Source organism: Myzus persicae, unplaced genomic scaffold (assembly GCF_001856785.1).
Source record: "Myzus persicae strain clone G006 unplaced genomic scaffold, MPER_G0061.0, whole genome shotgun sequence".
NCBI classification, from domain to species: domain Eukaryota; kingdom Metazoa; phylum Arthropoda; class Insecta; order Hemiptera; family Aphididae; genus Myzus; species Myzus persicae.
In genome coordinates this window covers 222,824-250,712 of record NW_019103865.1, presented here as the reverse complement: position 1 = coordinate 250,712, position 27,889 = coordinate 222,824, and the positions used below count along the sequence as shown (strand labels likewise).

Below are 27,889 nucleotides of genomic sequence, written 5' to 3'. Positions count from 1 at the left end.
TAAACTTTTAATTTTTACAACTTAAAGAAAATAAAAGTTCCTTAAACTTTAAGCTTAACTTACATTTTCCAATATTAACTTGACGAGTTAAAAATATTGGTTATAACTTGCCCATCCTTGATTATAGGTAGTGAAAAAACGAGTGTACATATTTTGTTTTTAATTTATATTTTATTCAATGATTTAGAGGAAGTCGCACTAATATAATATTAAGTTCATCACGTCCTCTATTCGTCAAAGAAAATAATAAAAACGCCCATTTATGTTACAATCTAAAAACGTAACAATATTTTCAAGAGCTTCTTGCAGTAATATTTATGTCGCAAAACATAACGTGTCTTAGATATGTGTAGTTCGTTATGTTGTGGATAATTAATCATCGTTTCTTGTTTAGTAGGTAGCCGTATGTGTAATAGTATATTTAATACCAAATTATTCTCTTATTGCCTCATTGGTTGTAGTAAAATGATTTGTATAATATGTACACGTCGTCCATTAATTTTCCGGGTTCAACTTCGATTACACTGTAAGCTGCTTAGCTACCTATAAAAATATCATGAAATATTACTCGAGCACAAAAAAGTCGTTTACAGAAATAATAATTTATGATTTAAACGTATTACATTTTACACATATATTTTTTTGTTATACTGATATTATTGTTACAGTATATCCATCATTCTCCAACTATTTGGTTGGTATTGTTTGCATAATGGTATCAATTAAGACTTTCATGATTTATATATGTGACGTTTAAAACACCCCGGGTACCTAATATGGGGTATCCTGATGGTAAATGGATGTTAATTGACAATTGTAAACACCTTGGTAGTTGCTAACCAATTACCAGGGTCAAAAACGTCTTGTGGCTGCACGTGTGACCTCATGCTGATAAGTGATAAATGATAATATATCATAACATTAGCGGTTATTCTTATATTATTATTTAGCACGAAACGATTCCAATCCTGATATTCTACTTAATATTATATGCGTCAGTTCAATTTAAAAATGTCAATTTTCATTTGTTTTTTTTTTAGCGAACCTCGGTATTTCATGTCGGTGATATAATCCGATCACGCTGTAATAATATCATATTCTAGGTGATATTATTTTTAGTTTCATAAGTTCAGAGGGAGAGAGTATAATATGACATGGAACAAATAAATAGGAAGTACTAAGTAGGTATGTACCTCTATAGGTAGGTTTAATATCGTTCAATAATTCAATGCATACGCGTTCGGTATAATTTCTAAGCTAATTATCATGTAATTTATAGAAACACATCATATGGGTTCCTGTATGATTAAAATATTATCCATTCTCTATCTGACCGCCTCCTTGGACGGTCAGATGGCGTGAAAGTTAAAAAATAAGGAGTACTGCAAGTTTTCAAAAGTACTAGCAAACGATTTTAGCACGTAATTGTGGGTTAAAAACGTAAATATTTCACTGTTGGCATAATATCATCACCATAAAATATAATATAAAATCTCGAAAGACGTAACCTTATAGCTATAATACCTATATGATGTTCATGACCTGTTCGTGTGTGTGTTTTTTTTAAACCGTTGCAATCTATGTATCCACTTTTTAACACAATATTAATATCTATGTTACTCTTATGTCTGTTATTATTCGACATTTAAACATGTTATGCACTGATGTACCGGGTTTATTATTATGTATTCAAAACATAATACGAGGAGCCTATGGGCTAAATATTATGAATAAAATGTAGGTATACTCGTTTGTACCTTTATTACAACAATATGGGTAAACGCCTCCTTATTGTTGTTGTTGACGTCGAGTCGGGTGTTAATACTATTTATTTTTTTATCGGAGATACCCACTTTGTACAGTTAAATAAAGTTCGCCGATTGGACATCCGAATGTAAACCTAGTGTCAAAATATTACGGGAAACGCGTGTCGAGGAAATCTTCGTTTTCGGTCGAACATAATAATGTAACGTATAAGCCAACTGAGGTTATGCAATACCCACACTGTATGCAGTATACAATATTATATACATGGCTAGATTGATAGTTTATAATGTCGTGTACGTCTTTATTTGGTTGCGGACCATAATGGTCAACACCCGAAAACTGGTTTGTCACGTATTATTTCGCTATATTATCGCTATATATCCTTTCTCCGAGGTACCTCATCTATACAACGCTTTATTATGACGTATTAAATGATAGTACCTATATATAATAGTATCCACATAATGCGGTGTGTAATGCGAGTGTGTGTGTGTGTGTGTGTGTGTGTGTGTGTGTGTGTGTGTGTGTGTTGTTATTACCATAGTGTTATTATACCGCTGTCGTAAAGACAAAAATGCCGATTCGGTCGATCAACCGGTGCGAAAACGTCAGGTGCAGGTACTCTGCAAAAACCGTCGTTTGAAGTGGCCAATCCAAACGTCTCCACATAGATCCTTGCTCCTTGATTTACTTATATTATAAATATAAAAGAGAGAGGGGGGGATAGACATTTACGAATAATTATCAAGTCGAGTGACTTGACAAGCCTTTGTCTATACTGTCGAGCAGGCACTGCAGCTGTGTACAATAATAATATAATATAGGTAGGTATATTATATATGGGGAGAAATATTTCTGCTACAGCTCGCCTCCGAGCGATAATTAACCCTGGAGACTTCCGTAATTAGGCTTTGAGCAGGCCTTTGTTCCCCCGTAATGAAAAAAATCTCGTTCTAGATCCGCATCTACTGCAGCAGTAATTATCATACAATATTATTTATGGGTATATATATTATTATGGCGTTGTAAACGGTATAAACGGTATAATTAATATGCCTATACCATCCAAATCATGCCTGCCATAGTTTTGCAGTGTATATAATTAATGCATTGAAATAATATAATATCACTGCTGGCGTTGATGATATACCATGTTATAATGCGATTGTATTTTATTCAAAAAGATAATGGCCGCGGCAGATTGATTCCGTCGGCGTTGGGCGCATAAATAGTGATATAAATATATACATAAATAATACAATTATACATTATTTAAAATATACATATTCGAAACCGTTTTTTTTTCAAATCGTAATAATATTACACAGGCATCTAAAATATTATGGATTTTCGTCGTTTTCGGGGGGTTGGGCCGGTATAGCGCGTCTATCCGTCGCACATGCCGCCGCCGCCAGTGGCCGATCGCCCGCGTACGTGTGCAGAAGTATATTATTCATTATAAATTACAATAATAATAATAATGTAATACGTTTCCGCCGATCGAAACTCCCGTCACAATTAATATAGTGCTTTCTCCACGCTCGTATATATAATATAATAATATTATATTCGAGCTGCAATCTAACCTGGATGTCCATATATGCGCACGCGACGGCCATCCGGTGCTCCACGCCTGTGTTGTCTATATGACTATATCCTTGTCCATCCTTGGCCTCGCTCGTTGCAAATATTGCACACACACGCACACACACGCGCACACACACACACACGCACACACGCACATTATCGTATAGTGATACCGCTTGATTCACGTAATACCACAAAAATCGGTAGATGATATTATAGTGTACCGACGCGACGCGTGTACACCTATACGAAAATATGAGCGCAGATGGTCGCCGAAAAACCATGTTTTCGTTCCCGGGGGGGCTCTACGGGGACGACACTGCGAACATTGCAATAATATACCGTTAAAATCGAAATCAATCGATATTAATAATAATAATAATAATAATAATAAATAATAATATGCGTTACACTATACGCGCGGCGGTACCTAATGAAAACACGTAGGTAGGTAGGCACATTATGATGCAACGACGCATATATTATTATGTAAATATTTCAAAATATAACAATGTCTTGCAGGTACCCATGTAGAGTTATATTATTTGGTATCCGTATGCAATATAGGTATTTTTGAATTGACGAAAAATATAATATTTAATTCGTCCGACGAGAATTTTCTCGTGTAACGGTACCAATCGTTTTTTATTCCTGAGATATATCACAGGCGGACTACCGAGAAGAGAATCATATTATATTATTTTATTTCAGGTGGACTGGAATATTATTCCGTCACCTGCACACACGTCGCATTGCAGAATATCTATAACGATTAAAAATCGTGTAGAAACGCAACGGAAAATTATTGCCATTTTTGGTTTGTAAGCGGTTAATGCGAAATCGTCGAAACCACGAAGTTATATATATATATATTACATTATAATCCCCAGGGTCAAATGCGGTTAGGTTAATGTAATGCATTATTATTGTACGGAGAAAATAAAAAAAAAAAAAATTTTAAAAAATGTTCGAGCTGTACGTGCCGTGGTCGTGTGTGGTGTGCGTGTATAAATATGACTAAAAACCTATATACACATATAATATGACTAAAAACCTATATACACATATAATATGACCGACCTTTCAGCAGTACATAGATGTACATATTATTGTTGTTATATATATTTATTAGTGCACGCTTTTATCGACGCACACATTGGTCGCTTGTAATATTTAATACATACTATTATATACAGTGTGTGTGTGTGTGTGTGTGTGTGTGTGTGTGTGTGTGTGTGTGTGTGTATGGTGCGATTCTGGCCAACGGAGCCAGTTTTTTATAATATTACGTCGCGACCGATGTTTATGTGTATTTAAGTGCAGGTACACGCTGTTCTAATGCGTGTTATTAATACACGTCCCTCGCCTATACTCGGACGCGCAGTCATTGTTAAAAAAATAAAATAAAATATTAAACAAACATTATACTCACCTATAATCTATATAATATCGTTATTATTGCGAAGTCTGCCGATTTTTTTACTCTATCGCCGTGACTCCGCGATTACAATGGCGTTTACATAAACGCGTATATACAGAGTGCTTCGAATGTTGTGGTCTGTGCGTCAAAAACGGCAGTTACAGAACGATATAACCTTTCGAAGGCTAACACTCGTCAACCGTCTTATAATGTATCGAAGTGTTTGTAACGGTAATCATCCGAGTTTCCTCCAGAAATGATAATTTCCGTTCTTCTCCACTGTTCATTGTCCTTCGAATAAAAAAGAAAAAAAGCTCTTAATTATTGCTTCTAAGTTATAACACATTGTACTCTGTATTTCGACCATATTTTAGCAACGGCAATGACAGCCTCAACTGTGAAGTATTTCGTAAATGGCACTGAGAGTCGATAATCTTGTAACTCTAATTATTAAGCTTAAGAATATAACTTATTATTATTTATTATTAATAAGAACGCAAACACAGGCATGCGTTGATAACATTTTCATTAGTTGCATTACATAAAAGTTCTGTTCACTTCCGTTTTTCTAAAAATATTGTTACGAGCTTAACATAACAAAAGTTATTTCAAACCTGTCAGACATTTGTGGTACACTTATGTATTTGTGAATATTACATCATTATAAACAGCTAATATTTAAACAGGTATTCATTTCTTCGTAAAATAATAAAAATATATTTCTCATCATCATCATTTTCAAGTTTTCATTAACCATACATACTGGTTCAAAATCATCAGAAAAATATGAAGTAAAAATAAAAATCTGTTTCAGAATATGAAGTTAAAATTTAAAAATGTATGTCATCATTTAAAAATTAAAATAATGTAATTTAATCAAAATTTTTGTTTAGTAATGACTCAAAGTTATGTAAAAAAAATTCTAAAAAATTTGATACTATTTGAAAAATTGGGTGTTTTGCTATAAACGAATCGTCTTGCATATTGTGCCATTTCTGTAGATTTTAATATTGACAATATTGTCATACAACTGACACAACATATATTATTTTAATGCAGACGATCGAGTTTGAATATCTAGAAAATGTTAGTAATCAACTTTTGTTTACTGTCTACAGAACAAACAAGGGAATCATGTGTCCGGAAATAGGAGGATGTCATCTCCCAGCAAATCCCAGAAACCGGCCGGAAACAACGCATGGTTCAAGTCATTGGACAGATTCGGCAAGAAAAACAAGGTACGATTTTCCGAAAATCATAAGTAACTTCACACACACACACGCACACACCACACACGGTTACATATCATATAAGTCACGATATTCTCTGTACATTTCTAAGCGACTAATGAGTTTTTTTTTTCTTGTACATATTATAATACAGAGATCGAAGACGTTCACGTCGGGCAGTGAAAATGATGACGAGATCAGGGTGCACAGGGTGAACGATCGGAACAATTCGAAGGGGACGACCCGGTCGTACCACAGCGTGGGAAACCTCAACTCTCTGGACATGGACCAGTCGCCCAGGCTGACTGCCGACAAGAGGCACTCCCTGATAGACAGTTCAGCGGGCAGCACCACCGAGGGCGACAGTAGTCAGAAATCGCACAAGTCCACGGTCTATCTTCACGCAACCACGGGTATGTACACTGAATTAGCGCCCTCGTGACTATGCAACTGGTGTTTGCATACTTCATGCACTGATAACGGATAAGTCTATGAGTAAAGTATAGGGCAAATACCATATGATTGCATTGAACGAATTATTGAGAGGTACAGGGAGTGAAGTCGCAACACAAAATTGACATGTAACTGATTAATTAATAGGTAGCTTAAGCACCCTCAGTTTTGACATCGAAATGACATTCCTGAGTAGTCGAAGTTATTACGGTCATTCTGTAATATACCTATAGTTATTAGACTGCAGTGGTTCTCAGTCGCAGGGGGGGTGAGGGAGAATTCATGAAATAAAGTAGCTGATTTCATGTGAGGGAAAAAATTACCTTTGATTGATTTGTAAAATATTTCTAAGCACATCTATGATTTGCAGACTGCGTTGAACATTTTTGAAGTGACTCGTACCCAAGTGTCCCAAATTAGTGATTCAGTTTTGCTCCGGTGTCTGATAATAAAATAAAATGAAATTGCAATGCATATTAATCACAAAATTGTGATTGAACGGCGTTGTAAATAGGCTACTATTCGTACACTACTGTTGTTTGTCAATTTTTTAGATACCGAAAGACACTTATCTCGATAGTTTGTTCGGCTGATCCCATTATCGAATACAACATTATTATTATTCTATCAAAATATGTTAGAATTGCCATTTAGTGGGGATGGGGGATAGGGGTCATAACATCTGATCTCAGTCTGCGCAAGCGTTCTCGAAAATATTCAGGATTAACGAAAAATGTTTAATTTTTTAAGTATAAACTTACTTACTTAAATTAATTTTTTTGGTTTACGTGCCTGCCTATGGCATTCATCGTGAGTAAAACCCGCCGTGCGATCGGTACTATTGGTCACAAGACTGTAATATTCTATTTAAGTAAATGCTTACTCGGCATAGGCTTATAAGAAATAATACCAATTTGCGCCATATACATCTTATTATTATTATTTTTATTTACAAACGTACACAACATAGCAAATTTGTGTTCAGCAGTTCCGGTCGTGTATATAGTAACTGTAGACTAAAGTAATACCTTAAATAGTACTGTGAGTTAACAGTTCAAACTTAAAGATAAAAATAGTATTTGTTACTTTCACTCATCATCTGTTTTTTTTTGAGATGGTTTAATTTGTAAGCAAATTATGAGTGTGTAAAATATAAAATTTTAAGAATGTTCATAACTTAATCGGTCAATTTTATTCACTCTAATATTACATGTAACAGCACAAATTTGAAAATTCTGAACTCAAATTTGCCGTGTTGTCCATGTGTGTAAGACAAAGACGACACTCGAGGGCGGACACGCCCTAGCTCTTAACGCCTATCTCGTGTGTAACTATAATATTATTATGTTTGTGTGTTTTGGACGGACGGTGATGACGTGCGCAGTAGGAGAAATACCAGAATCGCGACAGCTGCACCAGTCCGTGTTCGGGGCAAAGAGCAGGCGGGCGGCCAGCCGCGAGGAGCTGTCTTCGCGCAACGACGCGTTCGGCGGGGCCCAGAAGCGCACGCTGTCCCGATCTGTGTCCGTGCTGGCGCCGTGGGCCCCGCGGCACAGCGAGGGCCGGACCGTGGACTACGACGAGCGCGGCCGGCCGCCCAGGGCGCCGTCGTCGGGCAGACACGGACCAGTCAAGGCCACCAAGAGCGACCCGGAAGAGTCAGCGGCGGCGGGCGCGGGCAGGCCCACGTTGGCGGCCCGGACTAAGAACCGGCAGCCGAATCGGGCCAGTTCGGGCGAAGAATCGTCGTTGCTGGACGAAGTTATCATCCGGACCACCAGCCGCACAGGCAAGCTCATCAAGGACGACCGTTCCACGTCCCGGCAGATCGGCAGGTCCATGTCGTCGGCGAACAGGTCAGCCGCGGGAGGCACGTTGACACGGGTCAAGACGAAATCGTAGTGGACAAAGTGGTCGACGACGAAAACAACGACAATAATAATAATAAAAATAATAATATTCATAATAATAATATAATAATAATAATAATAATAGCAATAATAATATGTAATAATAATGATAGTAATAAAATATAATAATATAATAATGATGATGATGATGATGATAATAACGCATACAAATAATAATAGGTATATACATTTTGCAAGTAACCATCCTGCCGCCGAAAAAGAAACAAAGAAAAAAAGTTACACCAATAATTAATTATACTTACCTAACAAGTTCGGCGCAGGTGCACTACCTGCAGCTGGCGAAGTTAAAAATATTTTTGATTTTCCAGTTTCACGGGTGGTTTTCGTGCGATTAATATTACAATATATTATGTTGTGATTATTATGACCCTTAACACTTTTCAATAACTGCCATTGGGTACCAGCTGGTTGGCGTAATCGCATTTGTCATATTATATTAATATTGTATTAATTGTTATACGGCAAAGGGGAAAATAGTGAAGCGTTTCCTAATTATCAAGAAAATTGAAAAACATGTTAGGAATTTAATATATTTTTTTTAACAGCAATTTATTTCGTTTACTAGAAAATTCGGATTTTTTTTATTCGTACGTCCTTAATTTTAATTATTAGTTAAGTGCATACGACAATTATTTCTAATTTGAATGCATCTGCTTTATGATTTTGGTGCTCATGTCCTATTTTTTTCTAACATTTCACGGTTTTTATTTTGCCCACAGCATGAATCGTTATAAAGAAAAATCTACTTATGAACTTTTTTATTTTACAAACCATATTGGTGTATGCACGTGACTATTGCTTTACATCCCTAACATCCCATATCCATTTGTTTCACGCCACTTAAGTTAGCTGTAGCTTGTCTCCAAAAAATTGAACTTGTCGTTTGTTCTCTATATATTATTTTCGTTTTGCCCCATTTTTTGAGCAGACAAACATAAAGTGATGTCTACATCACAAATTTGGATTTATATTGCTTCTTAAATAATGGCAGTCGCTTTTTTTCGCACGTGTGCATTTTGGGAGAAACATATGTTTTCGTACGTATTTACATACGTATTCGTGAGCCAATAGTTACCAGCGCAAAGTTTTATTTTCGGATCATTCTGTGAGCACAATATTATTACAATACCACAACGCGAGATATTATCATCGCCCGGACGACTAGCTAGTATGATACGCTGGAGTGTACCTCGGGGAACTGACATAATATTCAAATGTATTTTTTCCCTGTAAAATTGTCAGATCTCTGTGATACGCTCTGTATAAATTATACGTCATAATATGATACGTCGATATGACATCATTATTCTTCCTAGTCAAATAACCCCGTAAAATTTAATATACCAAAATTTTATATAATAATGATGAGTTATATTTACTATTTTTATTTTTATTTTTATTAATGTAAATACTTTTAATTATCGTATAGATATGTTGTACATATAATAATAAATACCAATAGTATAACCAAATTGTTATCGTATCCGCCTTCTCTTGAAGTATTTTCTGAAAATCCTACAACTACATAACGAAAATTTTATAATGATAATAATAATAATAATAATAATAATAATAATAATAATAGTTATAGTAATAATAATACATAATATTATAACATATTATACTTAAATTACATATTTCATACGAACACACTTTAATTCTTTGAGGTTAAGTTACATTTTTTTTTTTTTTGATTAAAGTCTTTTTATAAAGCTATATTATATAGATATTATTTTAGTTATTATTTGGCTTTTCCAATATTATTACAACCTCTATTCATACCCTTCTTAATATGTACTGACTAAGACTACGGCACCACGACGAAGAAAAAGCGGCGCATGGACACCATTGCTATCTCTCCAGGTTCGCATCCATCGAGTCTATAACGCTCTGCTTCTGGAGAAGTGCGTTGTTCAGTGCGTTGATCTCGTTCTCGTACGTTTTCTTCATTCGTTCCAACTCAGCAGACTGTTCGTAAAGGCGGCCGCTCAAACGGTTAACTTCCTGATGCGCACCTTGTTCGACGCACTGCAATACAGACAATATACAACGCTTGTCAGCTAGTGGTGTGAGAATCGGGTGGGTAAAGTGGGTCAAAAATGAAGTCATAAAGGGATCAGAAAAAAAAATGCTTTTAAGAGGCCTACACGTGACCAGTTTTTAAATTGAATACGACCAATTTTTACAAGAGATTTTGTTATTTTAACTGTGTTCGTTTTAAGCAACGAAATTAGTAATCGAAGTCCAATAATGCGTCCTGTAAAAATTGACCTGTTTCTAATAAAAAAAAAAAATAATCAAATTAGACCACTGCAATACGTGTGAGTTTTTTCTGTAATTCGAGTTTTGAGCAAAAATCACACTATATAATCAGTAATCATCATTGAAGACTAACACAATTGCCATAGGCGACAGCAACGAAATTGCATATTGCCTAAATATTGCTCCTCAATAAAGACACACTAGCAGGCTCCTTAATTTCCTATTAACCTTTTGTTATGACTCATGACTTATCAGCAGACATAAAACACACGTATCATAGGTATACATCAAAATACATAATTTGTAGTCATAATAAGAGTAAATACAATCATCAACGTTCACAGTTCACCATAAGTTTTATCTATAAGCATAGTGCAAGCGGTTATGCCTCATATACCATTGATTAAATACACAATTTATATTTAATCAGCGCATAGGTATAAACATAATAGTAATTCATAAAATAGTTGACGAAAACGTATGTTTTATAACTGATAAATAACAATGATACATTTTGTTTCGCGAAAGTCCTATTTTAATTTTGCCTACAGACCTCAGTTAATAAATTTAGTTAGTATTCTGACGTCGTGTTTGAATCACAAAATACGATTGAAAAGAATTAACGTGCAATAAGCGGCACATAATTTGTTCAGAATTGGCGACCGATAGTGGTCGATTGCCAATCTCAAGTGCGTTAGACGAGACCAGTCAATATTAAAATTAAAATGTGTATAATTGTTACGTGATTTCGGTATTAATTAAATCATATCAACAAAAAATTGTTAATACACAAAATATATTTTGTTTGGTTAAACCAAAGATATTAGTGTTTTTTCTCGTATTAAATTCTTAAAGTTCTAATTGCCGTGCGTTCGATTAATTGCGATTAAAATCAAATCGACGTCGCGGCCCGAACATAATTTATTGATGTGGGGTACTGTGAGTTCCTACACGATAAAAAAAGGTACGTATATAATATTAGTTCCTACATGGTAAAAAAAGGTGTAATACTTCGCACACGGTAGTATCGATAATATGCGCTTTTACACTGAGTATTCCGGACACGCTTTGACTCGGTTCTCAAATGTACCCGTGTAGGTACCTATACATCATTATTGGTATAATACTAGATATTATTATCATCTATTACATCGAAAATCAATCAAGCGATTCCCTGGGATGTCGAAGCGGCAAATATATAATACCGCCGAGGCACACGATAATATTATGTATACCTTGAGGTGTTCGGTAAGAGCCTTTACCCGAGCGCTTATGGAAGCGCTCAACACAGCGGCCGAAGCGTCATTCCGGCCGTCGCCAGCCGCGCGGCGCAACAGCGCCTCCTGTTCGTTGATGGTCTCTCGCAGGAACACCATGGCGTCCGCCAACTGTTTCTTGTTTGTGTTCTTCTCCGACTCGCAGTCGAACAGGTGTTTCTCCAACGCGTCACATTTTGCTTTCAACTGCCTACGAACGATAGACGAAATGTGTATCCATGGGTTATATGTTAGGTAGGTACCTATATTATGGTATTTTAAAATAATACATATTGCAATGATAAAATGTTACACCCCGTACAGGGCATACGCATGTCATAAACGACATAAACGGAATCTATACATGCACCGAAACGCCCAATGGCTCTAATTTACAAACATCCCGCGATAAAATATCAGAGTTTAAAATCCCGCGTGATTATAGAGTGAAATAGATTAAAAGTCCGTTCGAATCTTCATTTCTCGCGTTTAGTTAGCGTAAATGCGACACTATATCGTATGAATAATAATAGGCATATACTTCCTATACTACTTGAAAAAATGGTCAAGTTCAAGACCGTAGCTAGCGCTCCCCTCCCTGGTTAGGATTTAATAACCCCTCCCAAAATGAACAAATGACATTTGAAATTTGAAATCCACTAGTTAAAAACACATTTATATACTCTACCTCCCGGCCTCTTCAGAAAAAAAAAAATTTGCTGATCACGGCCTTGGTTAAGCACAATTTTTTTCCGATCAATACATAGATATATCATATAAACCACGAATAGCAACCTTCAACAATTGTTTAATTATATGCAAAACACAATATTATGCGCACTTTATGTTCATAAAGAGTGACCACTTGTCCACTTAGATAGTTGGATGTCGGGTGACCCCCGGCGGGCGAATAGATATTTTATAGAGTATCATGTCGAACATGGAACGTCTTGCGTATAAGGCGTAGATTTTACAACAGTCGAAATCATGTTCTTCTACCGTATTTTTTTTTTTTTTTAAACATATTAAAACGTTTTCAGTACACGGATTATAATTTAAAATTATAACGATTTATATTTATATAGAAATAACTACAAAAAACATTTTTCAATTTTGAATACGCAGACGTTTGAAAATGGGATGCTCACAAAATCATGTTCATTTACGATGATGTTATATTAAATCCGCACATATCGAGTCGGAGTCCCCCACTATCGTCTACTTAGGCCCTGTACTCTGTAGTTATATGTATATTACGCCTTAACCATTACATCAACACTGACTCGGGTTGTTGTACAGTTATTATGTAGATAAATAACATAATAATATTATGGTTAACAAAAACACACAATCATAAATTGCGTCTTACGAGCACTGTAAATCCAAAGCTTTGTTGATAGATCGCTGTTGATTTAATTCGGTGGTCAGAGTAACGATCCTGATGTCGAGTGTAGGCCTTTCCTCTTCGAACGTTATCAACCTTCGCATCAACGTATCACGTTCGTCATCATACCGACACTTGAGTTCTTCGAAAAGCCTAAAAGTGTTAATAAACTCCATATTTATAAGTTTATATAACATTCAATAAATGTTGATTTATAATTATTATATTTTAATCGTTAGTAGTAAAGTAAAAACTTTGAGTCAGATCGAACTATCGACATCAATTTATATTTTATTTTGATAGTACATGAATTATTTTATAAAATATTGTAGACGCAGACACGAGAATAAGAAAAAGTAATTATGTGTACCTCCGACACTCGTTCACGGCAGACGTGTGTACGGCAATTGGAATTTTATTATCATCTTCGGTTTTCATGCGATTTAAGTCACCAGCTAATGAGGACACACGGCCTTGCAAATGAAGAAGCTCTGTGCGGGCATTTTCATACTTCTCAGCTAGATGGTCTCGTTCACCATTCAATTCAGTAACTAAAATATAAAATATAAGATTCCAAAATAGCCTTATAGAAGTCACAAAAAATTAATACTCTTTGTACAAATGGAAAACAATTACTTTTCCTGCTCCCGTTTCAATGACAGGCATTATTATAATAATAGCAACTTACTATAAATACGTCTGTGATCTGTATCATCAGTGACTACATTTTAAAGATTTTTACCAATTATAAAATTTCATATCTAATCCATAATATACAATAATACATTTATATAAATACATATATAGAAATACAGAATGTTACAGGAAGATCTGATAAATTATACAACTTTGATTCCAATCAATACTTAAATTTTTTTTATTTAATTGTTTGAATCTGGTTCTACGCGTATAATTATAACATTTTTTATTTTTATTTTTTAATACCTACTGAAAATTAAAATTTTTTTTTTAAATTAGCTAATTTGTAAATCTGGTTTTTAGAAGAATTTTAGTTGTAAAAACATTTATGTAATCATGTAGTTGTAGTTTATTTTTTAAGGTTTTTTTTTAAATGTCTACATTTTTTTAAGTAAGACTCGTTAATTTGAAATATTTTTTACAACTGAATCATCATTACTTAACAAAAATAATGAGATTTCAAAAAATCGTAAAAAATAAACTATACATTACTTAAATACAAATGTTTACTATCAAAATTTTTCTAAAACCCAGATTTACAATTTGGATAATTCGAATTTTTCAAAAAAAGAGTTAAATCATATTTAAATATTTTATTTTTGGTTTTAAAAAATAAAAATGTTGCATTATGCGTGTAAGTGTGTAACGAAAAATCCAATAAATAATAAATTCAAAAATGATGATTACAACAAAAGTTATTTTTTTTCTCAGATCTTCTTGTTACGCCTTGTATATCTATCTGCAGTGAATCAGTATTATGCAACAGTGATGGGAACATTTTTTTACAATGTCGACCGGAACGACGCACGTTTTTTTGTGGGTATACTTATAACCATAAAAGAAATTTTGATTTAACTTGACTTGAATCTTTTCATTACTGAGAGCGTATTATTATTTACTTTTGTAGCTGCTATACACAATGCAATTTTCAAAATATTTAGATTCATCTTATGTTATTTATACGACGAACTTATTCGTACCATTTAATACCTACGGTGAGTCTGTAATACGTTTATAAAGCAGCTAGTAATAATTTTATATGGACTTAGGTATATAATAATTAATAATATAATAAAATATTCTTTTCCGCTCAGAATCGTTTTTCGTATGCAATGATTTAGGCATCATTAAGTATTTGAATTCAAAATTTAACAAATCCATTACACAAGCCAACTCAATGATTGAATGATGAGGTACATTAGGGCATAAAGATAGATTCACACCTCGTCGTGTTGTGTAGTGCTCGCTTCGTATATTTAATACATAGGTAACAAAATGTTGGTCACACGTTACCTACAAGTTGAATATATTCAACTCTACACAATACAATGTGGTGTGAATCTGACTTCAGGGTAGTATTTCAAATTTTGATACCGGTATCCGGTATTTGTTTACTACTGGTATCTACGGTATTATCGAAAATATCTTGCCCCGGTAATTACCTAAAATATCGCACCCTGATAATCACCAAAATTACCATACCGAATCTCAGTAAATGTACAAATGTTTTCAAATTTCTAATCAAAGAAAATGTAACTTTAACATCTATTTTAGGCCTATGATGTCTACAATGGAAAACGTTGAATTTATCACTTTTAAGAATTTATCACTTTTTAACCAAAAATAAAAAATTCATTTAAAAAATATTTATCAATTAACAGCGCAATATTTTGGATAAGAACACATTTTTGTCCGAAAACCAAAATAGAATATGATCTAAGGAAGTTTGTTTACATTTTTTCGGAGGCACATCGGGATATTCAGGGCATCGGCCATTGGCCATAAGGATGTTAGCAACGAAAGTAACGTAATATTATTCTGACACGATGTTATAACCGTTATCACGTATTAGATAAGTCATGAAATAAATAATATTAAATATTAAATAATAAATAAGAATTTATTGTTAATATTAATGGTTTGATGTGTTATTGTATTTGGTAGTTTGGTCGTTGTTCTTCACAATTTATTGTTTACACTTATTCAGTTGTTGATTTTTTAATTCTAATGTGACAATGTGTACTTGAAATTGTAATTAATACTTTTACTCTTGTTAACATGGGTATTCCCGGCCTTACATCATTTATAAATCGTAATTCAACTCAATATTTTGAAAATCTACAACTCAAAGACACTTTGGTAATAATAGATGGTTATGCTTTAACTAATTTTCTATACAGGTTGTATGAAAACCAAACAAGTGCGTTTGGTGGAGATTACGACATTTTAGCTAAGGTGTATACGGATTTTATTAAATTGTTAACGAGATGCAATGTAATACCAATTTTTGTATTTGATGGTGCTTATGAACAGCGTAAACTTGAGACAATTATGAGCCGTATGAGCCAACGCATACAATCATATGGACAACCTATGAAGTCTTCTGAATGTATGCCAATGTTTGGTAGTGATGTCATTTTTGACATTCTTAATGATATGGACATACCACATATAAATTGTGATTTTGAAGCTGATGCAGAAATCGTTGCACTGGCCAAGTTATTGGATTGTCCTGTTATAAGCAGAGACTCTGATTTTTACATTAATATAGTACCGTACATACCATTGGACAAAATTATACTTGATTTAGATTCTAATGTGAAAGTAATAAATTGTCAAGTGTATAAAGTTGAAAAATTACTGAACGAATTTGGTGGATTGAATGTTGACTATTTACCTTTAGTGGCTGCATTGTTAGGCAATGACTACATAAGGCAAGACACATTTTCTTCCCTTTTACGACTGAACCCGGGATGTTTCAACTGTGGATTGAAACTTAAACGAATCACAGAATGGCTAAGAAGACAGCATGATATAAGATCTGCTATACAAAATATGACTTATAACTTATCTCGAAACAGTGACTACATCAAAAATCAAATAAACAACATCATAAAAGATTATAAAAATATGAATAGTAAGTACTTGTCATTCATTCTTCAATACAAAAAGATGAGCACATACCAAGATCGATTAAAACATTTTAAATCAAACGAAAAAAGTATATTACCTCCTTGGTTAGAAATTAACTATCGTAGGGGTACTGTAAATGCCGAAGTCATGACAATAGTAACATTAAAAAAAATATTTTTTAAAGTACAAATCGAAGATTATGAAAAACTTCCTTATTATGAAATTTCCTTCAAAATAATGGAAAGAATAATTGGATTATTGTTTGGAAAAAGTGATTCAATTCCCACTTTAGGAAGAAAAAATGGACTTAATATAGGTCAATACAAAATAAAACCATATATAACTAATCCTTACGTACCTTTGGCTGATTTAAATAAGAGTGAATTAGAATATCGCAAAAATATAATTTTGAATTTAGTTGGTATAAAAAAACTTAATGGTGTTCCCAAAGATTGGGAATTATTTGTTTTGATTTTAAGTTACTGGGCAATACATACCAATAATATTAAATCCAGACACATGCATGCCTTAATTGTATGTGCAATTACATTTAGTATCATTAAAAAAATTGAAATTGATTCGAAAAATGAAAAAACTGAAGATAATAATGGCAAAAGTGTTATAGAAGAAAATATCACTAAAGTAAATAAAGAAGATTGTATAAAAGCTATGAGTGTGTTATCAAATTATTTTCAAGTTGGTCAATATTATAATAATAAGCATTTATACTACAAAATTATTCACTCATTTGCACAATTTCAGAGCTGTGCTTATTTTTTTATGATTCTTAACTCTTTATTGGATTTCCCATTTGATCAGTGTCGCATAGAATATTTTTTTAAAGGATCATTTTTGTATAATTTATGTGTACAAATGGAAAACTGTGATCCAGAAGAATTTGTATCAAATAAACTGTTTAACAAATTAGATTCATTAAATACTGTTTATAAATCAATAATTGAACATATAAACCTAATATTGCCAGTTCCAAAAAAAAGAAATGTAACACATGATACTAATAACAGTTCAAAACCCAAAGGCAAAAAAACACAAAAAAAATAAAATTAATCTTGAACATACTATTTTATAATTAAATAATAGTACATATGAAGTATAGTATTTGTGTACCTATATCATTTATAAATAGATTTTAGTTTTGGAAGAATTACTTTATACTTTATTTTATACTTTTATCATAATAACTTGTTAAATATTAAGCTTTTATTTGTTGTAATTAATTTAATAGCAAAATAAATTGTATATATCATGATTTTATGACATATTATGTTAATTTAGTTATTGTAAAATGTGGTGACTTTGGACAGATTTGAACGATTTTTTTTTAAAATAGACCTCAATATTAAATTGTTTCTAAAACAATTTAAAAAATATACCATATTATTCTTTAAGTAAATAAAATTTAAGTGGTTCATGGACAAGTTAAATGGGGTAACTTTAGACATGTATTAGCTTATATTAAAAACCGATGTTAAAGTTACCTACAACAGATGATTTTAAACATTATGAATATTTTTATTTTAAATTAAAATAAAAAAGCCTAAAATGTGATTTAATCTCTCAAATAATTACATATAAATTATAAATCAATAAACTCAGGAAAGTTTACAGCAGATTACCAAAAATCACCTACAAAAAAGAAAAAATTGGTGTGCTATAGTTGTTATGAGTTTGACAATTTGAAAATACAAAAATAAAATATTTTGTATTTACTTCCATACCATTTGTTGATTACATCATGTTATCGATAAATATTATTTTCTATGGGTGTTATAATAAATACTAATGTGGATTATCAGTTAAATTTAACCATAAAAACATTGTTTGGTCCATAATCTACCTCCCCCGTGTTTAAAGTTGCTCTATTTTATTTACATTAGTATACCTATATAAAGTAATTAGGTCATTTAACCTTTTTTTGCTGTTAGTTTTAAATGCAAAAAAAGTTTAGTCACTTGAGTAATACCAATAAAGTTTGGTATACAAAATTAAAAATTAAAATATTAAAAACCAAGTTTACCTCTTGATTGGTATGAACGAAGTAAATCTTGTAACTTTGCTTGATGTAATTTGGCTTGCCTCACCAATAACTCATTATGTTCTTTAAGCATTGCAACTTCGGACTCCACTGATTTCCATTCTCCATACGTAACTTCGACCTTTAACAATTATCAAGTTAAAATAAAAATTAAGAAGTAACTAATTAGATTAGTACTTTTTCATTTGCTTCTTCAAGCTGTTGATAAAGACTTTCATTTTCAGCAGCAATTTCTCTACTTCTAGAAGAAAATCTAGCAAGTTCATTTTTGTAGCTTTCAATAGTAACATCTTTCTCTTCTAAAGATGTTTGGTATGCTTCTAACAATGGTGATACTGCATTAATATCTTCCCTACGCCAGCTTATATTTTTGGGATCTACATAAAACGAAACAAATATATTTTTTACATAATAAGTAGATAACAACAATGTAAAAGCAGTGTAAAACTGAATGTAAATATTCAAAAGGAGAAAAGTGGATGTGCTGAACAGGGGTTAGCATACAATATATATATTTTTTTTTTTCGTTTGAACCGACAGCAGAGGAGGATTTGTGTGAACACTACTACTCCTCTGCTGCCATCAGCATACAATATATTGGTAAATTATGTTTTGAATATACTCCATAACTTACAATAAACCATCTCCCTGAACTAGAAAATTATTTTAAAAAAATGCTTTTATTGCTTAGTCATAAATTCTAAATAGCAAGGCTCTAAGAGCCTTTACTGCACACTTGTTAGACTGATAGTCTACTATGGCTCAACTCTATGAGGCTCTTATGCATCCTCTGACTTATTAACTTGAACATGTTAAGAGTAAGTTGCTAAATAGAAGTGTTCTGTCTTAAAGTAAAACACGAACCACATAATTATACTTCCATCCTACACTACTTAAAGCTTAGTAGTCTATCGAATAGAAGAGTATTCTGTATAAGCCCACATAAATGTCCGTAACAAACTTGAAACAGTTCCATTGATGCTTGTTAACTACTTACAGAGGTTAATTTTAGAATTTCTAGTAGATTCTCCGGATTATCTGCTCCTTACTATGTTCTTCGACACAATACAAATTATAGCCAAGACCACCCTATCCACCAAATGATGTAACTAGGAAATGAGAACCTCTCTAGCCTTTAATACTTTTTATTATATAATATATGTGTAATATTCAATGTATATGTTATTATGTATGCAATGTCTCATTTCTAAAAATTGTAACTTGAGAATCAGCCAGTAATGTATGAAAAAAAAATATATAAATCATCTATATAATATGCAGATATTATAAATTGATTTTTATCCAGTGTAAATATTTTCAGCGAGTGATTACATTGCATGCTTCTCGAGCATTGTGGTAGGTCAAGGGTAAAAACAGAATTTAAAAACAATTAGGATAAGAAAGCTCACTCTGCGAGAGTGTTAAATTCCCGGTTTCTAAACGCATTTTTAATACAGCGCAATTCACTATAATTCCAAATACAGTTTAATAAACATAATTAGGTAACATTAAGATTTCGGTGTTATATTTTTTAAACAGAATTTGGTAACCTTAATATTTTGGTAGTTTATTTTGGCTAGTATATGAGTCAGTTATTTTGCAAAAAAAAATATATATTGGTTCATACTGATACTCACTCATAAGCCCTCTTTGTTAAGTTTCTATCTAATGCCTATCTAGATTCTAGTTTCATCTTACTAAAAGACTTTGGTATGTTGTAACTACCAGGTATTGACACAGAAACTAAACATGTTATGAGATAATAGAAAAAATGCTTGTTTATTGTAACAGTTATTATTTAAAAACTTTTAAGTAAACATAATAAGTATAATTCATTTTAAGTGTTTTAGAAAAATATTCAACACGTATTTATCTAAAGTTATTTGATTTAAACAACAAAATATATCTAAAATAATAAATATTTAATTATATTGTGGAATGTTATTGACATAACTCTATAGATACCTTGTACTCGCATGTAACCTCCAGATTCTGGAAATTGATCTTTTGATAACAGTTTATCTTGACATTTTTCCAATTCTCTATTTAGCCTAAAAAAGAACTTCATTCTTAATATTTGTATACAGTTTCTAAGTTACAAGGTTAATTTTTACCATACCTATAAGTTAAATTTTTTAATACAAAAACGTCTTGTTTGAGTTCTTTGTTTTTATCAATTAACCGATTGACTTCACTTTGCCTATTCATAGACTCGATAGCTGTGCATTGTCTTTGTAGTTCATCTCTTTTTTTCTCCAACTGTTTGAGATGTGATGCCATTCTAGCAACATTTTCTGACATGTCAACATCTGTAATTTTTAAAGTAGGTAAATAACACGTTTATAACTACAATTAAACTTCATCCATACTGTTTCTTAAGCGATCTAAAGGTGATATACTTTCTCCCATATTGGGCTCCCTTCTTGACATTCTTTCCATAGCCGGCACAATACATCTCTCGGCCACTACATCAACCACATAGGGTACCTTCAAAAAGTTAACATGTTAACTAATGGAAAAATGAATACCCGAGTATACCCAACAAATTAATTTGGACCATCATTACTTTATCCGAAGTACTCGAGCGTGTTCTGCGAGGCGGAATTGGAATTTGCCCATCTTGACTGTAATTACTTGCCATATTGTTAACAATATTGCAACTAGCCTACGTCAACAATTGTTTTCATCGGATTCTCGAGATTTAAAATATTATAAATTGTAATTTGTAATTTGTATTACATTTGTTATGACTAGATGAGGTTCCTTAAAAAACAGTCTATGTTTAGTCTTTTTTTGTTTACATATATATTTCTTTTTATGGGAATATTTTATTATTCGTAAGATTACGTTTTAAATTGTTTTGTTGTACAAAATAGGAAGACTGAATAAATGAGAATTCATAGCGATTGAGTATTGACTTTTGTCCTCACTCCTCGCACCAAATTCGTATCGCGTTCTTGTACATGTACAAAAAAATCGTTAATCTTATCAAAGTTAAAAGAAAACACTGATAATAACTAATAATTGATAGCGTCGCAGACCGCAAGTCAATGACCAAAACATTGAATGTTTACAATTATAAATTATAATAATGCAAGTCACATTATGATACAAGACAATTAACTATAAAAAGTATAATGGCACATAAAAAATTGAAATCAGTACATCGACCACTTCATATTCAATTAATCAATTTATCCCTCAACTTTGTGCTAGTACCAGTATTACGGATTTATCTTATTTTTAAAATGTATTAATGTTCCTGAATATTGCTAACTATAAGATTCACCCACAATTCACAATATACATTATTTAACGTTTTTTTGAGATTGATTGGATAGATTTAAATCACACATTTCGATTTTGACTGGGTGTAATATAACCTTTTCATTTAATAACTAGGCATATAATATGTTATATAGGTACCTAGTACTGTAGTAACTCCCTGTATATATTATGTTATTATAATATGATTATACATATATAATAATTAATATTTATTGAAAAATGTATCTTCTTATCTTATCTTATCACTTTTTTTATTATACTTGATGACTATTCCTTATACTTAGCTACGTCTTACAAATATATTCTATATAAAAAAAAAAATAAACCTTTTGGCTTTTACAAATATTATATGCAATTTTTAAAAAATAGTCAATACAAACATTGATCACTCTAGATAATAATATAAATTATATTGACCATTATTTTGTATAACACGTACAAGGAATAGTAATCAAATATTCTGGTATATAATATTGTATAATAAAATTAATTACATTTTAAATTAATATTAATTATATAATATGTACTTGTATAATATATTATGTTGTTAGTTACGTATATAATTGAAAATAAAAATTTAATAAAATATTTTGTATTTTTAATTTTCATACTTTTTGTCCAACTTTTTGACCGATTACTATTTTAGTAGAAATTTTATTTGGACAACTTGGTGTTAACCCAGTTTGGTATTATTTTAAATATTTAATTTGTCATTAACTGTTCATAATTCATAAAACAATCTGTATATGCAATATGCATACTAGCATACATAAATATATTGCAACAATTGAATTTCAAATTATTAACAATAATAATACATTTATGATTGTAAAATTATAATTTAAAGTCTAACATACAAAAAAAAATTAACTAAGACTTTAATATCGACAAATAGTATTTTTAGACTTTGTACATTTTTGGAAAATAAGGAAACTTACTAACTTTGGGATTGAGCACTTATAGAAATTGTTATAAAATAAAATGATAACCGAGGATCTATATAATAGCAAAAACATATTGTTATATTATCATCAACTGTGCTGCTACACAGATTCAGCCATTCATTAAAATAAAATGATCTTTTAGAATTTAGAGCCCCATTTTAAAGTGTGAATTATTCCTTTGCTTATCGAGAGACTGATTCCAGTATATTCTACTGGGTTTCTCGCTTGCTTGAACAATTTTAATTGAAAACATCACTTGATTTTCCAGACTAGAAATACAGTAAAAACTAGTTTTTTTGTCAGCACACAGTAATTTGGCAGGATCAATTGTTTCCAAAATTAGCTAAAAAGTTTACCTGATAAAATGGGTTGCTAAATCATGCCATAAAAAGGTAAAGATTAAAAGGATAAGTAACCAACAATCTGTGTTCAGCAGTTAGCATTAATAATTATGATACAATTGTGGCCAAAATACAAACTTGTTATAATTGACATTTTTTTGGTCCCAGGTTTTCAATTTATTGCTCATAAAATAATTTACAGTAACTACTATAATAATATAGTAGAAAATAGCAGTCCAGAATTTGTAAAAAATATTCAACAAGTTAAAAAAAACATTTCAAATAGAACTGAATATACTATAAAAATGTAATATGATAAAATTTGAATTGTAGCCTAAATAATAAACAATTTAACTTAAGAAAGAAAGAAAGCATAATTTGTTATTTTATAATAAAATATGGAAATTCAATACAAGTATGTATTAAGTACAAAAAATGAGTTATAATTATATTTAAGTAATTGAATAATTTTACTCAAATACCTACTTGGCAAGTTTAGAATATTGTTAACTGAAAAACATGTATGTTGATTTCCAATTTTAATTTGTTTATTTATTTTTAAAAATATGATTATTAATAATATAATGTATTTTAACATATTAAAACATATTCAGTAGTATTTCAAATCATATTATACTCTGTTCAGGTTTTGTTGATCCACCTAAGCGCATGTATAGTGAGCCACCAAAACAGTCAGACCCTTCAGTTGATATCGAGTGCTATGTGATTGGTCACCATTAGTCGACAACCACTATTACTTCTTTGTTTTCAATGAGCACCGCCATGTATTGGGGAGGGAATACACGGCTGCAACCATTTTTTGTCTGACTAATGGGTCAACTTAATCTGAACAGAGTTATTACGGTTGACCATAATAAATAAGAAGTGTTTGATATAGATATTTAATTTATAATACAATGAAGTTAAATAATCAATATATACACTTTTATATGGAAATTTGCTTAAATCTAGTTCTTACAAAGTGGAATATATATTTCAAGGAGCTGGTGGTTGTTGACGAACAGCTTCTTTAGGGTTCTTGACAACTAAAATAACTGAATCACCGCGTAGAAACATTTTTGAAATATACTTGTCACGACTAACTGCCTTTGCCTAAAACAATTATCAATATTTAATAAGCAGTTTAAAATTGTGAAAGCTAATATATATCGACAAACATTTACATTTTCTATATGATTCAATACTTTAAAATACATATACAAATTAAAAATGCTGGTTTTAACTAATTAAATTTACCTTCTTTTTTCCCTTGCCGGTTTTAGGTAACTCAGTCCACATTTCTCGTACATTTTCTAACACCATATTACAATGCCGATCAAAAGCTTTGATTCTTGCCAAAAGTTTTCTGTTATTACGACAATTGATCAGCACCTGAGTATTGTTACGAACAGATTGAGTCAGGACAGACATAGGACCTGTAGTAAATTCTTCTTCTTCGCGTTTTGCTAACTCTTCAGGTGTCATTTCAGATTTTGGTTTATTTGCTACTGCGGCCCTACATCCATAATATTAATAGTCATTAGAACACTTAACTTTAATATAACATCATATATATAACTTATGAAATAAATAGTTTTTAATTTAAAATGTGATAGAAAAAAGTAAAAATTTTAAGAATAGTCGAAGCATAATATATATTTAGTATTTCAATAAGAAGTATTAAGTTGTATCTTTTAATTAAAAAAACATTTAGGTAGTATAATTAAATACGCTTATTGTTTCATGGAGGTAGGTATGTAACAGAAAGTCCAGATAAAAAATAAAAACATACATTTTTAAATACCAATAAACAAGTGTCAATCTATTACTATTTAATTAGGTAATTCAAAAAGTACAATTCCGGTATATTTAGTTCACTACACAAGGTAGGTACGCTTAAGTCATATTATGTAGAATACCTATGTGGTTGGTTATAAAACGTATTTAATGTTATTTATTTGTTGTTAATTCATGCTAATATCAATCGCAATATACTTAAATCATAAGATTCCATCTTATTTACAAATACATGCATCCGAAATTAATTTATATTATTATTTTTTAAGTACATTTACTTACATTGTATAGAATTTGTGTCACAGGAGATGTTCAGCAAATAACTTAATAAAATACGTAGCTTAAATTTTAAAATATAACTATTTAAGAAGATTTAAATTTTTATAGTTACGTGAAATAAAATATAAAGTATGTAAACAAAATCAAAAAAGTAAAAACCGACAATCAGAAATCAAAATGTCGACAGATACCGTATTCGTATCGTTCAATAGAAGCTAACCTCAAAAAATAATTTTAAGTTTTGTATATACCTAAGAGTAAACATTTAATTGAGGTATCAACCACAACCAAGTTTACGTGATTATTTTGTGATAAAAAAAAATAAACATAACCAGTCCTCATCGCATATTTATCATTTATTCATTTGTATGTGGCGTACCCATGTCAACTACAGAATGTCAGAATCTTTCGAAATGAAAAAAAAATAAATATTCTGGCGGAATCTGGAATGAATATTAGATTTAAATACTCCAATTTGATATATGTATTGGTGTTAAAATTAAAAACCTGAAGAATTTTGATTTTTGAACTTTAAAAATGTTTTCATATTTTGATGATTTTCATAAAAATGTAAACTGCATATGCTTCTAAAAAATTGTGTTACGATGTGTTTTTGATATTTATGAATATTATGATGAATTTGGTATTACGTTTTCAAACTTTTTTGCTGATTTTTAAATATATATATAAATAGCACTAAAAACTTAAATTGTTTGAAAATTTTAAAATGTCTAGAAAATGATATAAATATTAAGTGAAAAATGCAGTCATTTAGTTTTACTTACGTACAAAAAAAAAAATTGATTTAGTAAAAAACTAGTTTTGGGTTTAAATTCTTGATTTCCCTAATTTTATTTTTTATTTTTTCTGATTACCTATTTTGGAAATTACTGGAAGAGAATCTAAATTTGTACCTCCGCTGGGAGGTCTCTTCACTTTGTTTTTCTTGTCATTATTTTACTTTATATTTTATCATCAAATAAGCTTATTGTTCAAACTAACAGCTAGTCAACACTAAAAAAATGTTGGGAAAAATAATTATAATATTGTATAGGTAATTACTCTTTAGAGTGGGTACTTCACAGTTAGTTCGAATTTGAAGAGTTTGAATTGTTGTAATCGAATATTTTCAGTGGAAAAGAAGAAGAACATATTTTTATTGTCCAATTAATTTTCAAATCGATGAAAACCGAATTGTACCACTTCTCAACAGCAGCTTCCATGAATTTTTTTATATAGCCTCGGGCTCGGAAACTGACTACCAGACTATTGAGATAAGGGGCCATAATTGGCATTTGGCACACCGGATGTCCCTGCTATATTACTGGTGACAATATTCGGTCGAGGAAAAAAAAAAATAATATTTATAATAATAATAACTCGAATGGTTGGTATATAATTTTATCATATTTTTCTGTAGGTATCTTAATTTTCTTGGCATTTTTAATTATTTAAATTTTATAAATAATATAAAATATAATCATTATTATTTTATATTTTCCAATGACTCTACCTACCTATGATTATAGGTAAGATGATTATTTGTTAATTATATTTTAACTTAATCTAGACCTTTGTTGTTGTATCAGTATAATTTTGTAATAAATATAAAATAATAATGGGATCCACTTTGTATTGACTTATCAAATAAATAACTTGGTAAATGTTGAACTATTGTACTTAAAATGTCGATACAATAACATACCAATGTAAACCTATTAATTATGTAAGTACCTAACCTTAGTAACTAAGGTACTACATATAATGTATAATTGTACCTAGAAAACGATTTTCAGCACTCAACAGTTTCTGTTATACAATTCTGTTACGCCTTCGTTGCTCGCTGGCGTCGCTGCTTTCACAATATCTATAAATAATTTATTATATAAAGGTAGATACATATTTACATACATGGACGAATCCAGGAAGGGGGCCTAGGGGCCTAGCCTCCCCAGATATATTATTTCCCAAATTTTTATTATAATTCTACAGATCCTGATATTACTATACTTCAAATTACATAATATTGTATGCCTGATAATATAATTTATTATTATACTTATACGTATCATTCTGGGGTGCATAAACTAAGATAGTAGGTGCTACCTATCTTAGTTCATGGTGGACAGTGACTCCAATATTGAAATTTTACATTAACAAAAAATTGCGCCACCTTCCCCCCCCCCCTAGATCTTTGCTCTGGGTCCGTGCCTGTATACATGTATGTAGTATATAGTATAGAATATTCGATGTGTGATATATAAAACTGATGAAATGTCGGGT

At 31.3% G+C, this 27,889-nt stretch overlaps 4 protein-coding genes across 5 annotated transcripts; 2 read left to right on the top strand and 2 right to left on the bottom strand.

The window, feature by feature from the left end:
• Window positions 1-5,861: 5,861 nt before the first annotated feature.
• On the top strand, window positions 5,862-9,556 carry LOC111035591. 2 transcript variants are annotated; one of them, XM_022317268.1, is made up of 3 exons: window positions 5,862-6,012; window positions 6,158-6,416; window positions 7,844-9,556. In XM_022317268.1, the coding sequence occupies exons 1-3, from the start codon at window positions 5,929-5,931 to the stop codon at window positions 8,356-8,358; spliced, it is 858 nt and encodes a 285-aa protein (XP_022172960.1). In that variant the 5' UTR covers window positions 5,862-5,928; the 3' UTR covers window positions 8,359-9,556. The 2 variants fall into 2 exon arrangements, with proteins under 2 accessions (XP_022172960.1, XP_022172959.1); XM_022317267.1 differs by having other exon boundaries at window positions 7,841-9,556.
• On the bottom strand, window positions 9,444-22,415 carry LOC111035590 (centrosomal protein of 89 kDa-like). Its single transcript, XM_022317266.1, has 10 exons — window positions 21,524-22,415; window positions 21,327-21,444; window positions 21,077-21,266; window positions 20,923-21,008; window positions 19,135-19,334; window positions 18,940-19,078; window positions 13,660-13,840; window positions 13,275-13,442; window positions 11,885-12,116; window positions 9,444-10,415 (listed from the first exon to the last, which is right to left on the bottom strand). The coding sequence occupies exons 1-10, from the start codon at window positions 21,596-21,598 to the stop codon at window positions 10,239-10,241; spliced, it is 1,566 nt and encodes a 521-aa protein (XP_022172958.1). The 5' UTR covers window positions 21,599-22,415; the 3' UTR covers window positions 9,444-10,238.
• On the top strand, window positions 14,622-18,038 carry LOC111035589 (protein asteroid). The gene has a single exon (XM_022317265.1). It carries the CDS (start codon window positions 16,047-16,049, stop codon window positions 17,961-17,963), a length of 1,917 nt encoding a protein of 638 aa, XP_022172957.1. The 5' UTR covers window positions 14,622-16,046; the 3' UTR covers window positions 17,964-18,038.
• A 2,001-nt stretch (window positions 22,416-24,416) lies between the features above and the next one.
• LOC111035596 (small nuclear ribonucleoprotein Sm D2-like) lies at window positions 24,417-25,810 on the bottom strand. The gene is made up of 3 exons (XM_022317274.1): window positions 25,610-25,810; window positions 24,788-25,046; window positions 24,417-24,643 (listed from the first exon to the last, which is right to left on the bottom strand). Coding segments are annotated over exons 1-3 (378 nt in total). The 5' UTR covers window positions 25,612-25,810; the 3' UTR covers window positions 24,417-24,526.
• Between the last annotated feature and the right edge of the window lie 2,079 nt (window positions 25,811-27,889).

Bases quoted from the DNA above. Each gene is read 5' to 3' on its own strand.
- LOC111035591 (XM_022317267.1), top strand. From the start codon at position 5,929: ATGTCATCTCCCAGCAAATCCCAGAAACCGGCCGGAAACAACGCATGG. The intron at 6,013-6,157 runs GTACGATTTTCC...ATTATAATACAG, and splicing joins GATTCGGCAAGAAAAACAAG to AGATCGAAGACGTTCACGTC. The intron at 6,417-7,840 runs GTATGTACACTG...TGACGTGCGCAG, and splicing joins CTATCTTCACGCAACCACGG to TAGGAGAAATACCAGAATCG.
- LOC111035589 (XM_022317265.1), top strand. From the start codon at position 16,047: ATGGGTATTCCCGGCCTTACATCATTTATAAATCGTAATTCAACTCAA.
- LOC111035596 (XM_022317274.1), bottom strand. The intron at 24,644-24,787 runs GTAAATTTAATT...TAATTGTTTTAG, and splicing joins CCGGCAAGGGAAAAAAGAAG to GCAAAGGCAGTTAGTCGTGA.
- LOC111035590 (XM_022317266.1), bottom strand. From the start codon at position 21,598: ATGGCAAGTAATTACAGTCAAGATGGGCAAATTCCAATTCCGCCTCGC. The intron at 21,445-21,523 runs GTAATGATGGTC...AACTTTTTGAAG, and splicing joins GCTCGAGTACTTCGGATAAA to GTACCCTATGTGGTTGATGT. The intron at 13,841-18,939 runs GTAAACTTGGTT...TTTATATTTTAG, and splicing joins TCGTTCATACCAATCAAGAG to TTACTGAATTGAATGGTGAA.